General features: G+C 42.8%; 1 protein-coding gene across 2 annotated transcripts in view; it reads left to right on the top strand.

Moving 5' to 3' along the window:
- Nucleotides 1-206: 206 nt before the first annotated feature.
- The window catches only part of crlf1a (cytokine receptor-like factor 1a), a 20,459-nt gene continuing 7,375 nt past the window's right edge, over nt 207-13,290 (top strand). For both annotated transcript variants that reach the window (XM_008291864.1, XM_008291865.1), the window contains exons 1-4: nt 207-642; nt 6,103-6,381; nt 8,372-8,501; nt 10,144-10,313. In XM_008291864.1, the coding sequence (XP_008290086.1) occupies nt 570-642; nt 6,103-6,381; nt 8,372-8,501; nt 10,144-10,313 (652 nt within the window). In that variant the 5' untranslated portion in view covers nt 207-569. The remainder of the gene's footprint in view (nt 643-6,102; nt 6,382-8,371; nt 8,502-10,143; nt 10,314-13,290) is intronic.

The raw sequence follows: 13,290 nt of genomic DNA, 5'->3' as shown, positions 1-13,290 counted from the left end.
GAGAAAACTGCAAAGCAGAGACCTGAGGCATGGAAAGTAACAGAGACAGAGTGATTCAGTGAAAGTGAATGGCTCTCTGACTCTCCTACCCATCACTGGAAGGGGGGAGAGACTTTAAAGAAAAAAAAAAAGAAAAAAGAAGAGCAGGGAAAGGACGGAAAGAGGGGGAAATGACTGGCGACTGTGTGGGAAGAGAGAGAGAGGAGGGGCTTAGAAAGTATGAACTTGTGTATGATTTAGCTGCAGGAAGCATTAAGAAGGGGAAAGACTGCAACCAGGACGCCGTATGCTCACTCTTTAAAGGCTTTTCCTGAGGACAAGCTGCTTTATGGCTCCTCGGACTTTTTTCCACCGGGTCACACTCTTTGTAGTGCGCTCCTTCACTCCGGAGAGTTGTCTTCTTATTTAAAAAAAAAAGAACACCAGACCTTGAACCCGTGCTGTTTTTTTTTCTTCTCCCCCCTCTTCTCTCTTATTCTGTGCGTAATTTGGATCCAGGATCGAGGAGAAAAACAGAGGCGACACCGCAACAAGGCGAGGAATCAACGCAGAAATTGAAGTTGGAAAAAATGAAAGCCGTCTTGGATTTCTGCTGGCTTTTCCTCATGCTGCACACTCCCGGCGTGCTGTCCTTGTCCACACGTAAGTTGCACACAGATGGTCCATCGATGCGCAAAAGTCGTGGTCCTTGCCTTTTTGTTTTTGGGGAGGGATTTGGGTACAGCGCTGCACTTTTTGGTTCACGGAGATCCAAGTGTCACCCAAAGGTGTAAACAGCTGTGGGTGACACCGTGCTGCTGTGCTGTGTTGGATTTGTAAGGATTGTGCTGCAACACTTTGAAACCTTGTGTTAGTGAACGCACACACCACAGAGAGCTGCAAACCTTTAACAGGGATGTCATGTGGGATATAAAAAAAATGCTGTTTTTAAAGCTTACGTGCACCGGTAGGAGAGTTTCAGTGATGTGATTATAGGATGAAAGTGTTATTCTAGAAGGATATTAGATATTGCAAAAATATATAGAAAAACTACAATCCCTGTTCAGAATACCTTAAATATTATAGTGGTGTCATGTGGAATAAAAACAGACACCACAGGAGCTCAGATACAGGGTTCCATATGATGAAAAATGGACATAATATTATGTTAACCCTATAGTGAGCTCCCATCCAGCCATACTGAAGTTAAAGTTATGTTTCCAATGCAAAATAACACCGATTCCTCAGATTCTTTCCTTGCCTTACATAATAGGAGCCCACTTGCTTGGGACACATCCTGGATCCTCTCCGGTTGACTTCTGGTTACATTAAAATAGGACAAATGCCACTTTGTCTGCTTGACAGCTTCGGTTATTGATGTGCTCCTGCTGTAGTATATTGGTTGTATCCCTGCAGAGAGAACTTGTCTCCCATGAGGCCGAATTTCAACAAGTCAGGCCATAATTCGTTTAACACATGGAGAGCGTGGGGGCTTTACGAACCGCATCAAAACAGTGACATCATTTGCTCGGGTTTTGGAGAATGTTAACCACCAGCTTAATGCACAATAACGTAAATAAATCAAAGTTATGTCCGTTTCACCCGTTAAGTGGCTGGATTAGTTTTTATGGCCAGCTCACTGGCAAACAGCAGCTCCTCAGAGAGGATCTCCTGTTATTCATCCTGTTTGAAAGGCACTAATAAAAGAAAGTACAGTTTTAGGGGTTTAAAGCAGACAATGGGCCTTGATCATAAGCTTCCCCGCTGTTTATTATAGGGCCTAATCGGTCATTACTGTTTTATTCACTATAATAATGGATGGTGCTTCCCTTTCACTTAGTGTTCTGTGGTTTACAGATGCCACTAAAGTAAAACAGTTTTAATGTGGAATTTTCCTACTAACATATAATTAGTTTTTAGTGCAGCTCATAATGTCATAAAGTTCAAGTTTATATGTCCTTTTAGCAAATAATGAGATATTTATATTGGATATGATCATGTAAGGCCAAATTTTTCACTCCAAGATGCATAAAAACCTTCCCAAAATAGGGTTTTAGCCTGAAATTAACTTTGTACACACACATTTGCCATTTCTCCTGCCCGTGCTTGCCCTGTTTTGACTTCACGTTAGACAAGACAAGATAAGAGCATAGGTTAAAAACCTAAAATGTAAATCTGTGTAAATAGAAAAACAAAAAAACATCCGCTGCTGTTTCTTCACTCTCTTTTCAAGCGACGTTGCATGGCTCATTGTGACTAAATGTTGCGTGACTTCTTCCACTTAGCTCGTTGGCACCGGCCCCTCAAAAACTTACAAATGCTCGTCTATTGTACAGCAGACAGAGGAAAGCATCGGCTTTCTTTGAACCGCTGCATGGATGAGCGAAGAGTAAACAGTTCTTTAGTAAAAAGACGGGATGTCATGTACCTTTGAAGAATGACAGCGTTAAGTCCACATAAGTCCACCGTGGACTTAGAACCAGGCACTGGAGACCTCCTTGCATTACATTTTCCTCAGTTCAGCTCCATCCTCCTCTGTGGCGGGGTTAAACTTGTACCTTGCCCTGATGAGAGCTGTGCTTCGAGCAGCCTCAGCCTCTCCAAACAAATAATATTTTACAAGCCATTTCCTCCAGTGAGCGTGTCGAGCAGAGACAATAAACAGCAGTGATTGTGTCTATCACTGCAGTGTTTGAACTGCGCGAGAAGGGGTGTTACAGGGCTTCGCACCCCGCTCCGGGGCACAGTCCCGTCCCCAGCGCCTGGAATACGTAAACACTGATTGTTATTCAGCTGGATCAGCATATTATTGGCTAATCACGGCGCCCCTTTAGTCCGCTGTATCCGGTGACAAAGACAAACTGCCTCCGTGCATGTGTTTGTTTGTGTTCGTGCGTGTGCGTAAACGTGTGGAGATGTTGTGTCAAAGCTCGGGACGGGGTTACCATATTAATATTGGACTGCAGTTAGGGTTGAATTAACATCTTCAAAGGCGGCTCGTCCACAAAGGACCACACAATGTCTGTCAGTGTAAGGTGGCTGGCAGCTGAATGGATGTGGCCTCGGGCGAGGATTTGTAGTGGTCTGACAAAGTGTTGACGCTCTCGCTCATTGGCCTCTCACTCAGTTCTTCTCAGAAATCGTCTTACGGACGTGTTTTCGTAGCCTTGGCTGCATGGCAACGCTGTTTCCCTTTAAAACGCTGCAATCCGAAGAAAATGAACTTTTCTCTTCTTCATTTTGTCCTCTAATTGTTTTCTTTGAGATCAAAAGCTCTTCCACTACGTGCCTGTACTTTGACATTCAGCTGTCATATAATCAAATGATAAACAATCCGACCAGTCATGTATTATGAAATTTCCCTTTGCTATTTACCAACTGCGTGAAATGACTAAAGAAAGATAAAATAACGCATTTTTTCCAATGGCTAGTCTGCAAAACAAACATTTTTTGTCCAAAATAGTGCATGTGTTACACGACTTACAGACATTTTCCAGAGCAAGTTACGAGTTTTTACATTCATTATTAACACACACATTTTGTTTTATCATATCAACATGCAAAAACATAACATTTGCTTGAGATAAATAATTCATTTCAGGTGTTTTGTTACTTGTAGGCTGCAAACTGTTGTAATACAATCATTGTTTTTTTGCCTGATGATGGTTCTGAATTGCTTTAGCATCTTAAATTTTAGAGCCAGTCACCTTTAAACGTCCGCTTCATCCTTAATTTTTGTCTCCTGAATAGGAAAACAAAGTGTGAAAGCCTTAGAATTTAGGCTACTTCAGACAATTCATGTTGGTTTTTCCAAAGTCAAGAGTTTTCCAAATTGATATTCCAGCTTTTAAGCATGATACATGAGATACAGGGTTCACAAAATAATAAACTTGGTCAAAATGAAACCCAGTCGTTCAGTCCATCAGAGTCTTTCAATAACACCTACATTTTCAAAGGGACGTTGATGTTTGAAGCATCCGTCCTAACGCTCCATAGAGACATCACTGTGAGATAATCTGGGTTATTTTATGTTCAGACATAGAGAAGGCCCATCCGGAGCCACAGAAGACATTATGCAGCTGTTTTCACATGTTCTACATGACAAGTAAACCGACTTTAATGTGGGAAATTCAGTGTTTTCTTGTGAAGAGAGTGTTTCTGTTCCTTAGCCTACAGAGCAGGGAGAGACGGCACGTTTGCTATCAGAGGCAGAAGACGCGCTGATATGGGTCAGTTGAGCGGTTAACACCAATAGAAACAGCAGCCAAGAACGTAGCTGAGCTGCAGCAAGTGGTGGACAGACGTGTTACAACAGTGCATCCAAGGGTCTCAGAGCAGCAAATTGCCTCCATATCCACTGGATGTTTCAAATGTGACAGGAAACACACCGGACTGAAAGTGAGTGCAGCCGCTTTCATCAGTCAAGTGAGATTGTTCGTCCTGGAGGAGGCCTTGACTAATATTTTTAACCTGACTAAATATCTCCTCGTACTATCGTGATGCAACATAAACTGCTGCTGGGACTTCTGGGAGAAAACAAGGAAATTGCACAACTTGCAGCAGTGAGATTGAAGAATGGGCCTTAATTGTGACAGTTTGTGAACACATCTGAGAGTTTTAAAAGGGCTCAAAACATGGCAACTGAGCAGACGTCCACTGCAAGCCAGGCCCATTATAGCTTCATGTGAAGCGTCACACCTTTACGAAACACATCCGGGACTGGACTCAGTGTAATCAGGCGCTGTCTGAAGTTTATCAGTGGCCCATGGAGTGAAAAGAACCTCACATGTGATGGTTTGTGAAAAGACAACCAGAGGAGGTCTGCATTGTGTGTGAAAGCCTGGTTTAAGTTCCACTACACGTACAACAGACAGTGATGAAAGAACTTCTTGAGGCCTGTGTGAGGGTTTCATGGAGGAAGGCGCTGACCTGCAGCCACATGTAGATGTAGATACACAGAGTCTGCAGTGAGATAATGTCAGGTGTGCCAAATGAACCATGCTGCCCAAGCACTTGCTCCACAACATCCATGGGAGTAGCTGACCCAACAATGGATGGGACTACATGTGGATGTTTGTCAGCCTGTCTTGAGAAAAAAGTTTCTGATTGTCTGTGATTCTTTCACTTAGTGGATTTAAGCTGTCAGTGCAGTTCGTAGCTTCATCCGCAGCAATGGAAAAATTGATGACTGGAATCCCATGTTTGTGAGCCATAATTGGCCAGGCCTCGTGAGTGTAGAGTTTAAAAAAATATCATCAAGCATGTATCATTTGTACCATATCATCCATGCTCCAGTGGATGTGCAGGAAGAGCTATACGGTTGTCTAATGAGAGCATCAGGAAGCTTTGAAACCAAATGATCAAGGTGAAAGGTGGATTATCAGTCAACCTCTCAGAGCCCTCTGGAACAGCAGCAGTTGAGTTGCTGTTGAATCTGAGGATTATGACTCAATTGGACCTTTTGAGTTCCTTACTTACAGAGAGGAATGAATGGAATCAGGCCAAACAAAAACAGAACCATAACAGGAGTGCTAGAGACTGAGTGATATCTGTCGATGTGAGCGGGCACACAGGCTGGAAATTGATTTTACCAACTGAAATAACCAGAGCAGTGCCTCATCAGCTGATGAAAAGACACCAGGATGAGATGCTAGAAAAGGTCCATGTAGGACCAGAAATAGTCTCCATCCTACGGGATCAGGACTGTTCTGCTAATTCAGCTCAACAGAAGCCAAGAAAGACTGAGCCCGAGACTCCAGCACAAGACAAAGTGGGTCTCGAATCTCAGGAACAGCGATTTTAAATAGAACCTTGTTGATCTAGCTACTGAAAAATACTGTTGCATGGTCAGTCGCTGAAGTTGGAGAGAAAAGGCACAAGGCCCCAAGAGTAAGGAAGTGATGGGGAGGCTTAAAGGAGAGTGGTGGAGAGTTTGGTTATACTGAAACTAACACTAAAAGTTCAGATAACAGCATGTTTGTTAGATTACCTTCAACCACACATTGTTACATCTAGAAAGCCTCTTGAACGCAGACAGGATCTTTGTTGGCCACCAGCCTAAACTTGGCTCAATTACCATCAACTGTTTTCCTCTAATGTCCGTCTCCTCCCGCCCTCTTCCAGATGTAGCAATCATCTACCCCCAGGACCCTGTGCTTCGCATGGGGTCCAACCTGACAGCCAGCTGCTGGGTCCACCCCGACCTCGGCGTCCATGCCAGCTCTCTGTTCTGGACACTGAACGGTCAACAGCTGCCCAGCTCCCTCTACAGAGTGCTGAGCCCCACCAACCTCAGCGTGACGCTGGCCGGACTCAACGCCTCCAGGCAAACATCCGGCGACAACCTTGTCTGTCACAATCACAAGGGACACATATTGGCTGGCTCCTGTCTTTACGTTGGGAGTAAGTTGAAGTCCGAAATGCATAACCTTAAAATAATCTCTGAGAGTCATGTATTTACATTTGCCTCTGTGCTTCACTGTGAGGAGATGTTGAAGGAAAGTCTTGTTGCATTAGCAACAAAGTGCAGGAGAGGGCTGAGAGGAGTAATACACCAAAGAGATGAGTGGAATGAAAAGGAAATGGGAATAAATGGAAACAACAAGGAAGTAGTGGGCAGATTTTAAGTGTCCCTGCACAGTTGAAGCTGTATTTTATGTTTAGTATTCCTGCCTTCAGACCCAGCGAGAGGCCTCAATGAGTGTGTCACTGTGAGACGCTTTGACCACCTGTGTGGTCCATTACTCGCACTATCACTCATCGGGTATGGGCTTGACATTCTACACACATACAAACACACATGTTTGTAGCTCTATACTTAGGAGGACTACATGCACATTGTTTTAACGTCTAAGGCAAACTTTTCTATCAAGGTGCCTCATGATAGTCTTATTTTCTCCACTGAGGAATCCTTACCTGTCAGAAATAGTTTGACCTTTCGAAAAAAATGCTTATTTCCTTTCTTGCCAAGGTGTAGATAAAAATTTAAACGGTACTTTCCCCATCTGTGAACTTGTCATGTTGGATTAGCTTAGCATCAAGACTGTAAAAGTGTTAGTTGGCCCAACCAAGAAACACTCAAGCACATAAACCTCTATGAAACCACAACTTTTCATGAGTACACTTTGGCTTTTGCACAGATCAAACATATAAATCAAAGATATAACATGTCAATTCGGGACTTTTAAAGGTGCAGGTCAGTTGGCTAATTGCATGCTTTTGTATCCAGTCTTTATGCTAAGCTAAGCTAACCTGGCAGCTGTCTCAAGCTAAAAATGAAAAAAAAACAACCCCTAGAGCATGCCATTAAAATAGATTTTTTTGAAATCACAGATGCCGAACTCTACGCTAAACACTAAAACCATGCCTTAAAGGATAGTCGTGCTTCTTGTTTTATAGCTTGGGTCTCATGTTTGTAGTTTTTGCCAGCGTCTCTTATCAGTTACGCCAAGTTTGTACTCGCCAAAGTAAGAGTTAAGTTCGATCGGGCAAGAAACATGAGCAGGCAGATGATCAGACAGCTAAAAAAACATATTATACAATCCACCGTATTTGGACTTGGTATTAATGTCCTGCATTGCACAATTTTCCTGTGCAAATAAGTCTGTAAACTGCGACAGATGTTCGCTCTCGGTAATATTTTTTCTGTTTGCTTTTGTTTTCTCATCAGAAAAGTCTTAACGAACGGTTATTTTAAAACCTGCACAATCATCTCACTGCTTCTTTATTTTTTGCCCCTAGAAAAATCCAATTTTTCTTTTGGACATGACACTGTGTTCATAGATCTTGGTATGTACCATATTATTATTACTGATCCTGAGTAGCAGAACTTCAAAAAAGGAGCTGCGTTGTTATAATTACCCTTTAACTTTCAAACCCTTATTTGAAGAAACAGGGAGTGGCCACAGTGTCTGTCGTCTTTGTTGCTTCTTTTCTTGCTTTTCCCACACAGAGAAGAATAGGTACTGATTTATTTTTTTGAAGTTGGGAGAGGTGATGAGATGAAAAATGACTTTTGAGGAGACAAAAACGTAACCGCAAAGAAACGTGTCCGTGCATTTTTCTCAGACACAGACGAGGAGATGTCGGGCTCTTAATCTCTGTCTGACGCTGGTGTCGAGCACCCAGTGTTCAGAGAGACGAAGAATGTTGGCAGGGATCCCAAGTCTGACCGAATCAGACAGCGCACAGCACACACAGACACTCACAGTGCAATTAAGAAAAAAAAAAAGTGCAATTTCTGAGGAACACTACTGGTGAGTGAATTACACTCAGGAGGAAGGGGCTGAAGTAATGACTGGAGGTAACGCTGTACCCTCGCTGACCTTTCGTTTTCTGTCCTTCTCTCTGCCTCTTCACCTCCTCTCTCTCTTTTCACCCCATTCTGTCCCAGTGCCTCCAGAGAAGCCAGTCAATCTGACCTGCTGGTCCAGGAACACGAAGGACCTGACTTGCAGCTGGGCTCCAGGAGGAAAAGGAGAGACTAACATCAGCACACAGTACCGGCTCAAGTACAAACTCAGGTAGACGCACACACACAACCTACAGCTACACTGCAGACAGTATTCAGTGCAACGACTCATTCATTTCACCACGGCTTTTTCCATGAAATAATCTTTTGAGCAAATGTAGTGAGTTAATGCTCTGAATGAACAGCTTTGAAAGGCACGTTGTCTTTCAAAATAATAATCACCAAGTTCCACAATTTATCAGAGCCAGAAATGGGACCTTGAAAAAGTATGTGTCACCAGGGGTCCGTTTCACAAAACAGGTTCAACAAACTCTGAGTCTAATCCTGAACTCTGAGTTGAGCTACTCTGAGATAGGAAACTCTGAGTTTCTGGTTCCTGAACAGCACATAAACTGTAAAAACAGAAAGAATCGTCAGATCGTCACTTTGTTCTACGTGTCATTTAAAAAATCAAGGAAAATAAACCATTTGCTCGAACCAGATTCTGTAAAAAACTCAAAATTGTGTGCTCCACAACACCACCGTGAAGTCATTAGTGACCTCGCTACAACCAACAGTCACATGATGACAGATCAGGGATGCTTTGGTTGATCTGGGCTGAACTGCAGGCTGTGCTTACATAGAGCAGATAGGACAGCATGAGAACAACTTAATAAGTAGTAAAATATCTGCAGCATCTGATCTAAGCTGTGGTTGTGTTGTTTCCATAGAGGTGCAGGACTTTATATTCTAGTGAAAAATGAGTCCATAGTGGAGCAAAAAAAAAACAAAAAGTCCAGAAAGTGCTTGGGCTTGAGAGGGCTGATACATGCTCCTTGGATATTGAAGCAGTGCTGGGTTGCTGTTGTAAACCAGTTTGCAGGACACAGGGGCACAGAGCAGATAAACATACTGTTGAATTCAATCTTTAACCTTTTATATTATATTCATAAGACAGCCCTACGAACACCACTTCAACCTTTGGAGAAAAACAGGCCTCCTGTGTCTAGTTGTTATAGACTATAGACAGTCAAAGAAATCAATTAATTGCATTTCTGATTAGCTTATTTTATTCAGAAAATTAAAACATATGAAGACATGCAGTCACTGAAAATGTAGGGAGCAAAATGAAAGGGTCCGAATCGAGGTGAGCCAATCGCTTCCTGCCAAAATCAACATATTTCTTATGATTCTTTTTTTTTTTTTTACAATCCTGACATGCCACAGAAAATCTCCAGAAATAAGCTCAAGACATGTTGGAATCAAGACAAAATACATGATCTTTTTGGCATACCTTATTTTTTGTTTAAGAAGAATAACATGAGTGGCAGCCAGAGGGCGAAAACCGTTCGACATTTTATTAAAAAAAAGTCAATTTTCATGAGATTTCTGTTCATCTGGGAACAATACATTTTCCAAAATGAGTTTCAGATGGGGTGTGGGCTCTATTCGCATTTTTAAATAATTAAATCAGCAATTTATAAACACCAAAAGGGAAATGACTTGACATGCAGTACCCACAGGCGTGCCAACTGCATGGAGATTTCTTACTGCATTCAGATTAGTGTAAATAAGGACTTAATAAAAAAGCCCCAGTGCCAGATAAACTCTTAACTACTAACACATTACACAGTGAGTTGTATATTACAGGCATTGTTTGAGGATGTTGAATGCTGTCCAGAGTTTTTTCACCACTTTTTTGTTTCCTCCCTCAGATGGTACGGTACGGAGAAGCAGTGCGAGGATTACACTCATACGCAGCCGTACTCCTGCAGCATCACCCAGGACCTGCACCTCTTCACGCCCTACGAGATCTGGGTGGAGGCCTCCAACCAGCTGGGCCGGGCCACCTCCGATGTCATCACCCTTGACATCTTAGACGTGGGTGAGTGTGAGAAGAAATGAACTTTTGATCCTCTCGCTTTAACTGCTGCTCTCAGAGCTTAGATCTCGGTGACAATGAGGCCTCAGGTTATAATCCGGCCTCGTCAAACAATGTCTGCCTGCGACCCTTCATCCCAGGTTACATCCATGACTTTCTCTGCACCTTATTTGAATCTTCAGCAGCGTTTTATCAAAATAATATTAAGAAACAGCAAGTTTGGAGTCGTCTGCAGCACCGGTCTGGCTGCACCTCATTATCATTTTGATATGACGGGGAAGAAACCCTCTGACTTATTTCTTTAAAGAAGGACTATCGTATTAGGCATAGCTAAGCCCAGGATGCAGCAATGGTGTCCCATCAACACAATGGCTGTGTCCGAAATCACTCCCTATGCCCTATATAGTGCGCTATATAGGGTGCACGCCATTTTGTAGGGGTGTCCGAATGTTAAGTTACAAATGTTACACCCTATATAGTGCACTCAAAATATCCCACAATGCACCGTAAAAAGTAGTGTACACCCGATGGTCACTAACCGAGCAATACGGACCATCATGCATTGCGCGAAAGGAAATGGAAATGGAGATGAACGAGAGCGCGGAAAAATTCCCGTTTGTTTTGTTAAATTTTCTTTTACCCGGATAGTGAACGTCACTAAAATTGCGGCGCTTGGTTGTGATTTGGACATACAACACCACTTTATTTAAATTGCTTTTAGTTACTGGATCCTGAAGAAACGCTCTCTCATCTGGTATGTACAGCAAAATGACAATAAACTTGATTTAATTTGATTTCTTAGCTACGCAATAAACTGTTAATTTGATGTGTTTGTACTACGCTGTTGCAGCACAAATTGCGGCTGGCGAGTGATGTAATTAATAGCTCGAGTAGTGTCCGAAATTATGCTTTGCCGAGGTGTTCCCTATATAGTTCACTGTGTAGTGATCACTATATAGGGAGTAGGGAGTAGGGAGTGAGTGGGTGATTTCGGACACATCCAATGTTCAGGGGAATTGTTTTGTTGGAACAGAGAGGCGAGCGTTGTCATTAAAACGGCTAATTGACTGAAAAAACAACCTAGCAAGGATGCACAATTTAAATCCACTGCAAAACTTACATTTTTTAGTGTGGTAGATAATCTCAAGGTTGTTGCTTACCGTAATGAAAGGAGATTTTGCAAAAAGTAACATGAAGAAAGCTGCATATTGCATGTATATGTATATACCCATAGTCTACATTTGGTGAGTCAGAATAAGTTTGTGTATAAAATGACACACAACACATGTAAAATATTTGCATCTGAAAAACTATGGAACCCTAAAACACACCAAATATACATGAGCATGAATATTAATTATTTTATTATTCTGTGGAGCCCCTCATGCGTGAGCTGTGTCCCTTATTATGTCTGAATATACATAAGCAGCCGGATGGTTCATTCCTCGTTCTGTTCGTCATCTCGTCATCCCTCCAATTCATCCTGTGACCCCAAAGATGGTGTTTATGATTTAATCTAGCTTTACGATATCAAAGAAGTGTATCACATGGCTTTACATCATCATCTCCCTAATTCCTACAGACAAGACACTGGCTTGACTTCTGTGGTTTTTTGACTTTTAGAGAAAATTGTTCACATGCCCTCGTCTGGCTTCACACTGATAGGAACTGAGTGGTGCTCCCTTTTAAAGCTTTGTTTTGTGGTCCGTTGCCTAGCTTGGTGCGGTTTAAGCAAACGGAGCATGCAAGCTCGACCAAATTCTTCCCTTCTCTCATTATCCTCAACACACACACACAGGCTCCTGGAAACATGCATGCCCACACCTGGACAGGCGTAGGTGTGTGACGCCTGGAGACGCCCTTTCTCTAGATGAGCTCATTTTCTCTTTACTCATGCTCACTGGACACACACACACGAACACAGAAACACGCACACACACATCCAGGAAAACACTCGCTAACCCCCTTTTATGTAGCGTCGGAATGTTCCGGGCTGATCCTCGAAACTAATCCTGTCTCCAAGGCGGCTGCAGACCCCCGGGGGCCCGAGAAGTTTGGGCTTTGAGGGCTTTAAGATTTGGACCAGAAATAATAGAACTTGATTAGCTTGGAACTCTTCACCTGGGTCACTCCTGGTGTAGTGAAAGGAGGCCGTGTGGAGGCGAACACATCACTTGCGAGGAAACAAGCGTCCATCAAACTGTAATTCCTTTTTCTTTTTCCTAATGTATGCACGCACACACCTGTTTACACACCCCGAGGGCAGGGCAGGGCCTGGAAACAGTATAGAAACAGAGAGGCAGGCAGAGTGTGGGCGGTTTCTGGATTGGTGTGTGTGTGTGTGTGTGTGTGGTTTGTCTCGCTCAGGTTGCCCAGGCCGTCCTTTTCATTCAGTTTCCACAACAGTGGCAGGTCATAAAACACAGCAACCACACCTGCGTCGAGCCTCCGTGAGTCACTCGTAGCTACGGTCATGTCCAATCAGTTCTGAAGGCGAGGTGGAAACACCTACAGCTTTTCCCTGCATTCCTCAAGTCACGGGGAGCCCTGCGAACCGAAAGACTAGAGGAAACTTGCATCGCCGTCTAACTCAGAAGTGACGACGTGCTGAGGAATGACATGACATATGTTAACAGTGATTCATCAGTAGTTCGTCATGTCTCGTTGACTTTTATTGCAAAGTGCATGCAGCACAATGCATAGGTCGACACATGCGCTCCTGTCTGAGGACGAGCAGCATTGCTCTTAGCACATTATTTTTTTTCTGTAATTAGTTTTTTGTCTGTTACCACCTCATTATCTTGGAATTAGTTGGGTTCTCTTGTGGTTCTGAGATAATTATCCTTAAAAAAGTATTGCATGTTGGAATATCTTGTCTTAAAATTGAAAAATGTCATAAAAGCTAATTATGGTAACATCAGTTTAATGATAATGATAACATAATAATTTGTATTATGATATATAAACATATAATACTACT

Source organism: Stegastes partitus, unplaced genomic scaffold (genome assembly GCF_000690725.1).
Source record: "Stegastes partitus isolate 25-593 unplaced genomic scaffold, Stegastes_partitus-1.0.2 Scaffold766, whole genome shotgun sequence".
Classification (NCBI taxonomy): domain Eukaryota; kingdom Metazoa; phylum Chordata; class Actinopteri; family Pomacentridae; genus Stegastes; species Stegastes partitus.
The sequence above is the reverse complement of the archived record's forward strand: the minus strand, read 5'-3'. Positions and strand labels throughout refer to the sequence as shown.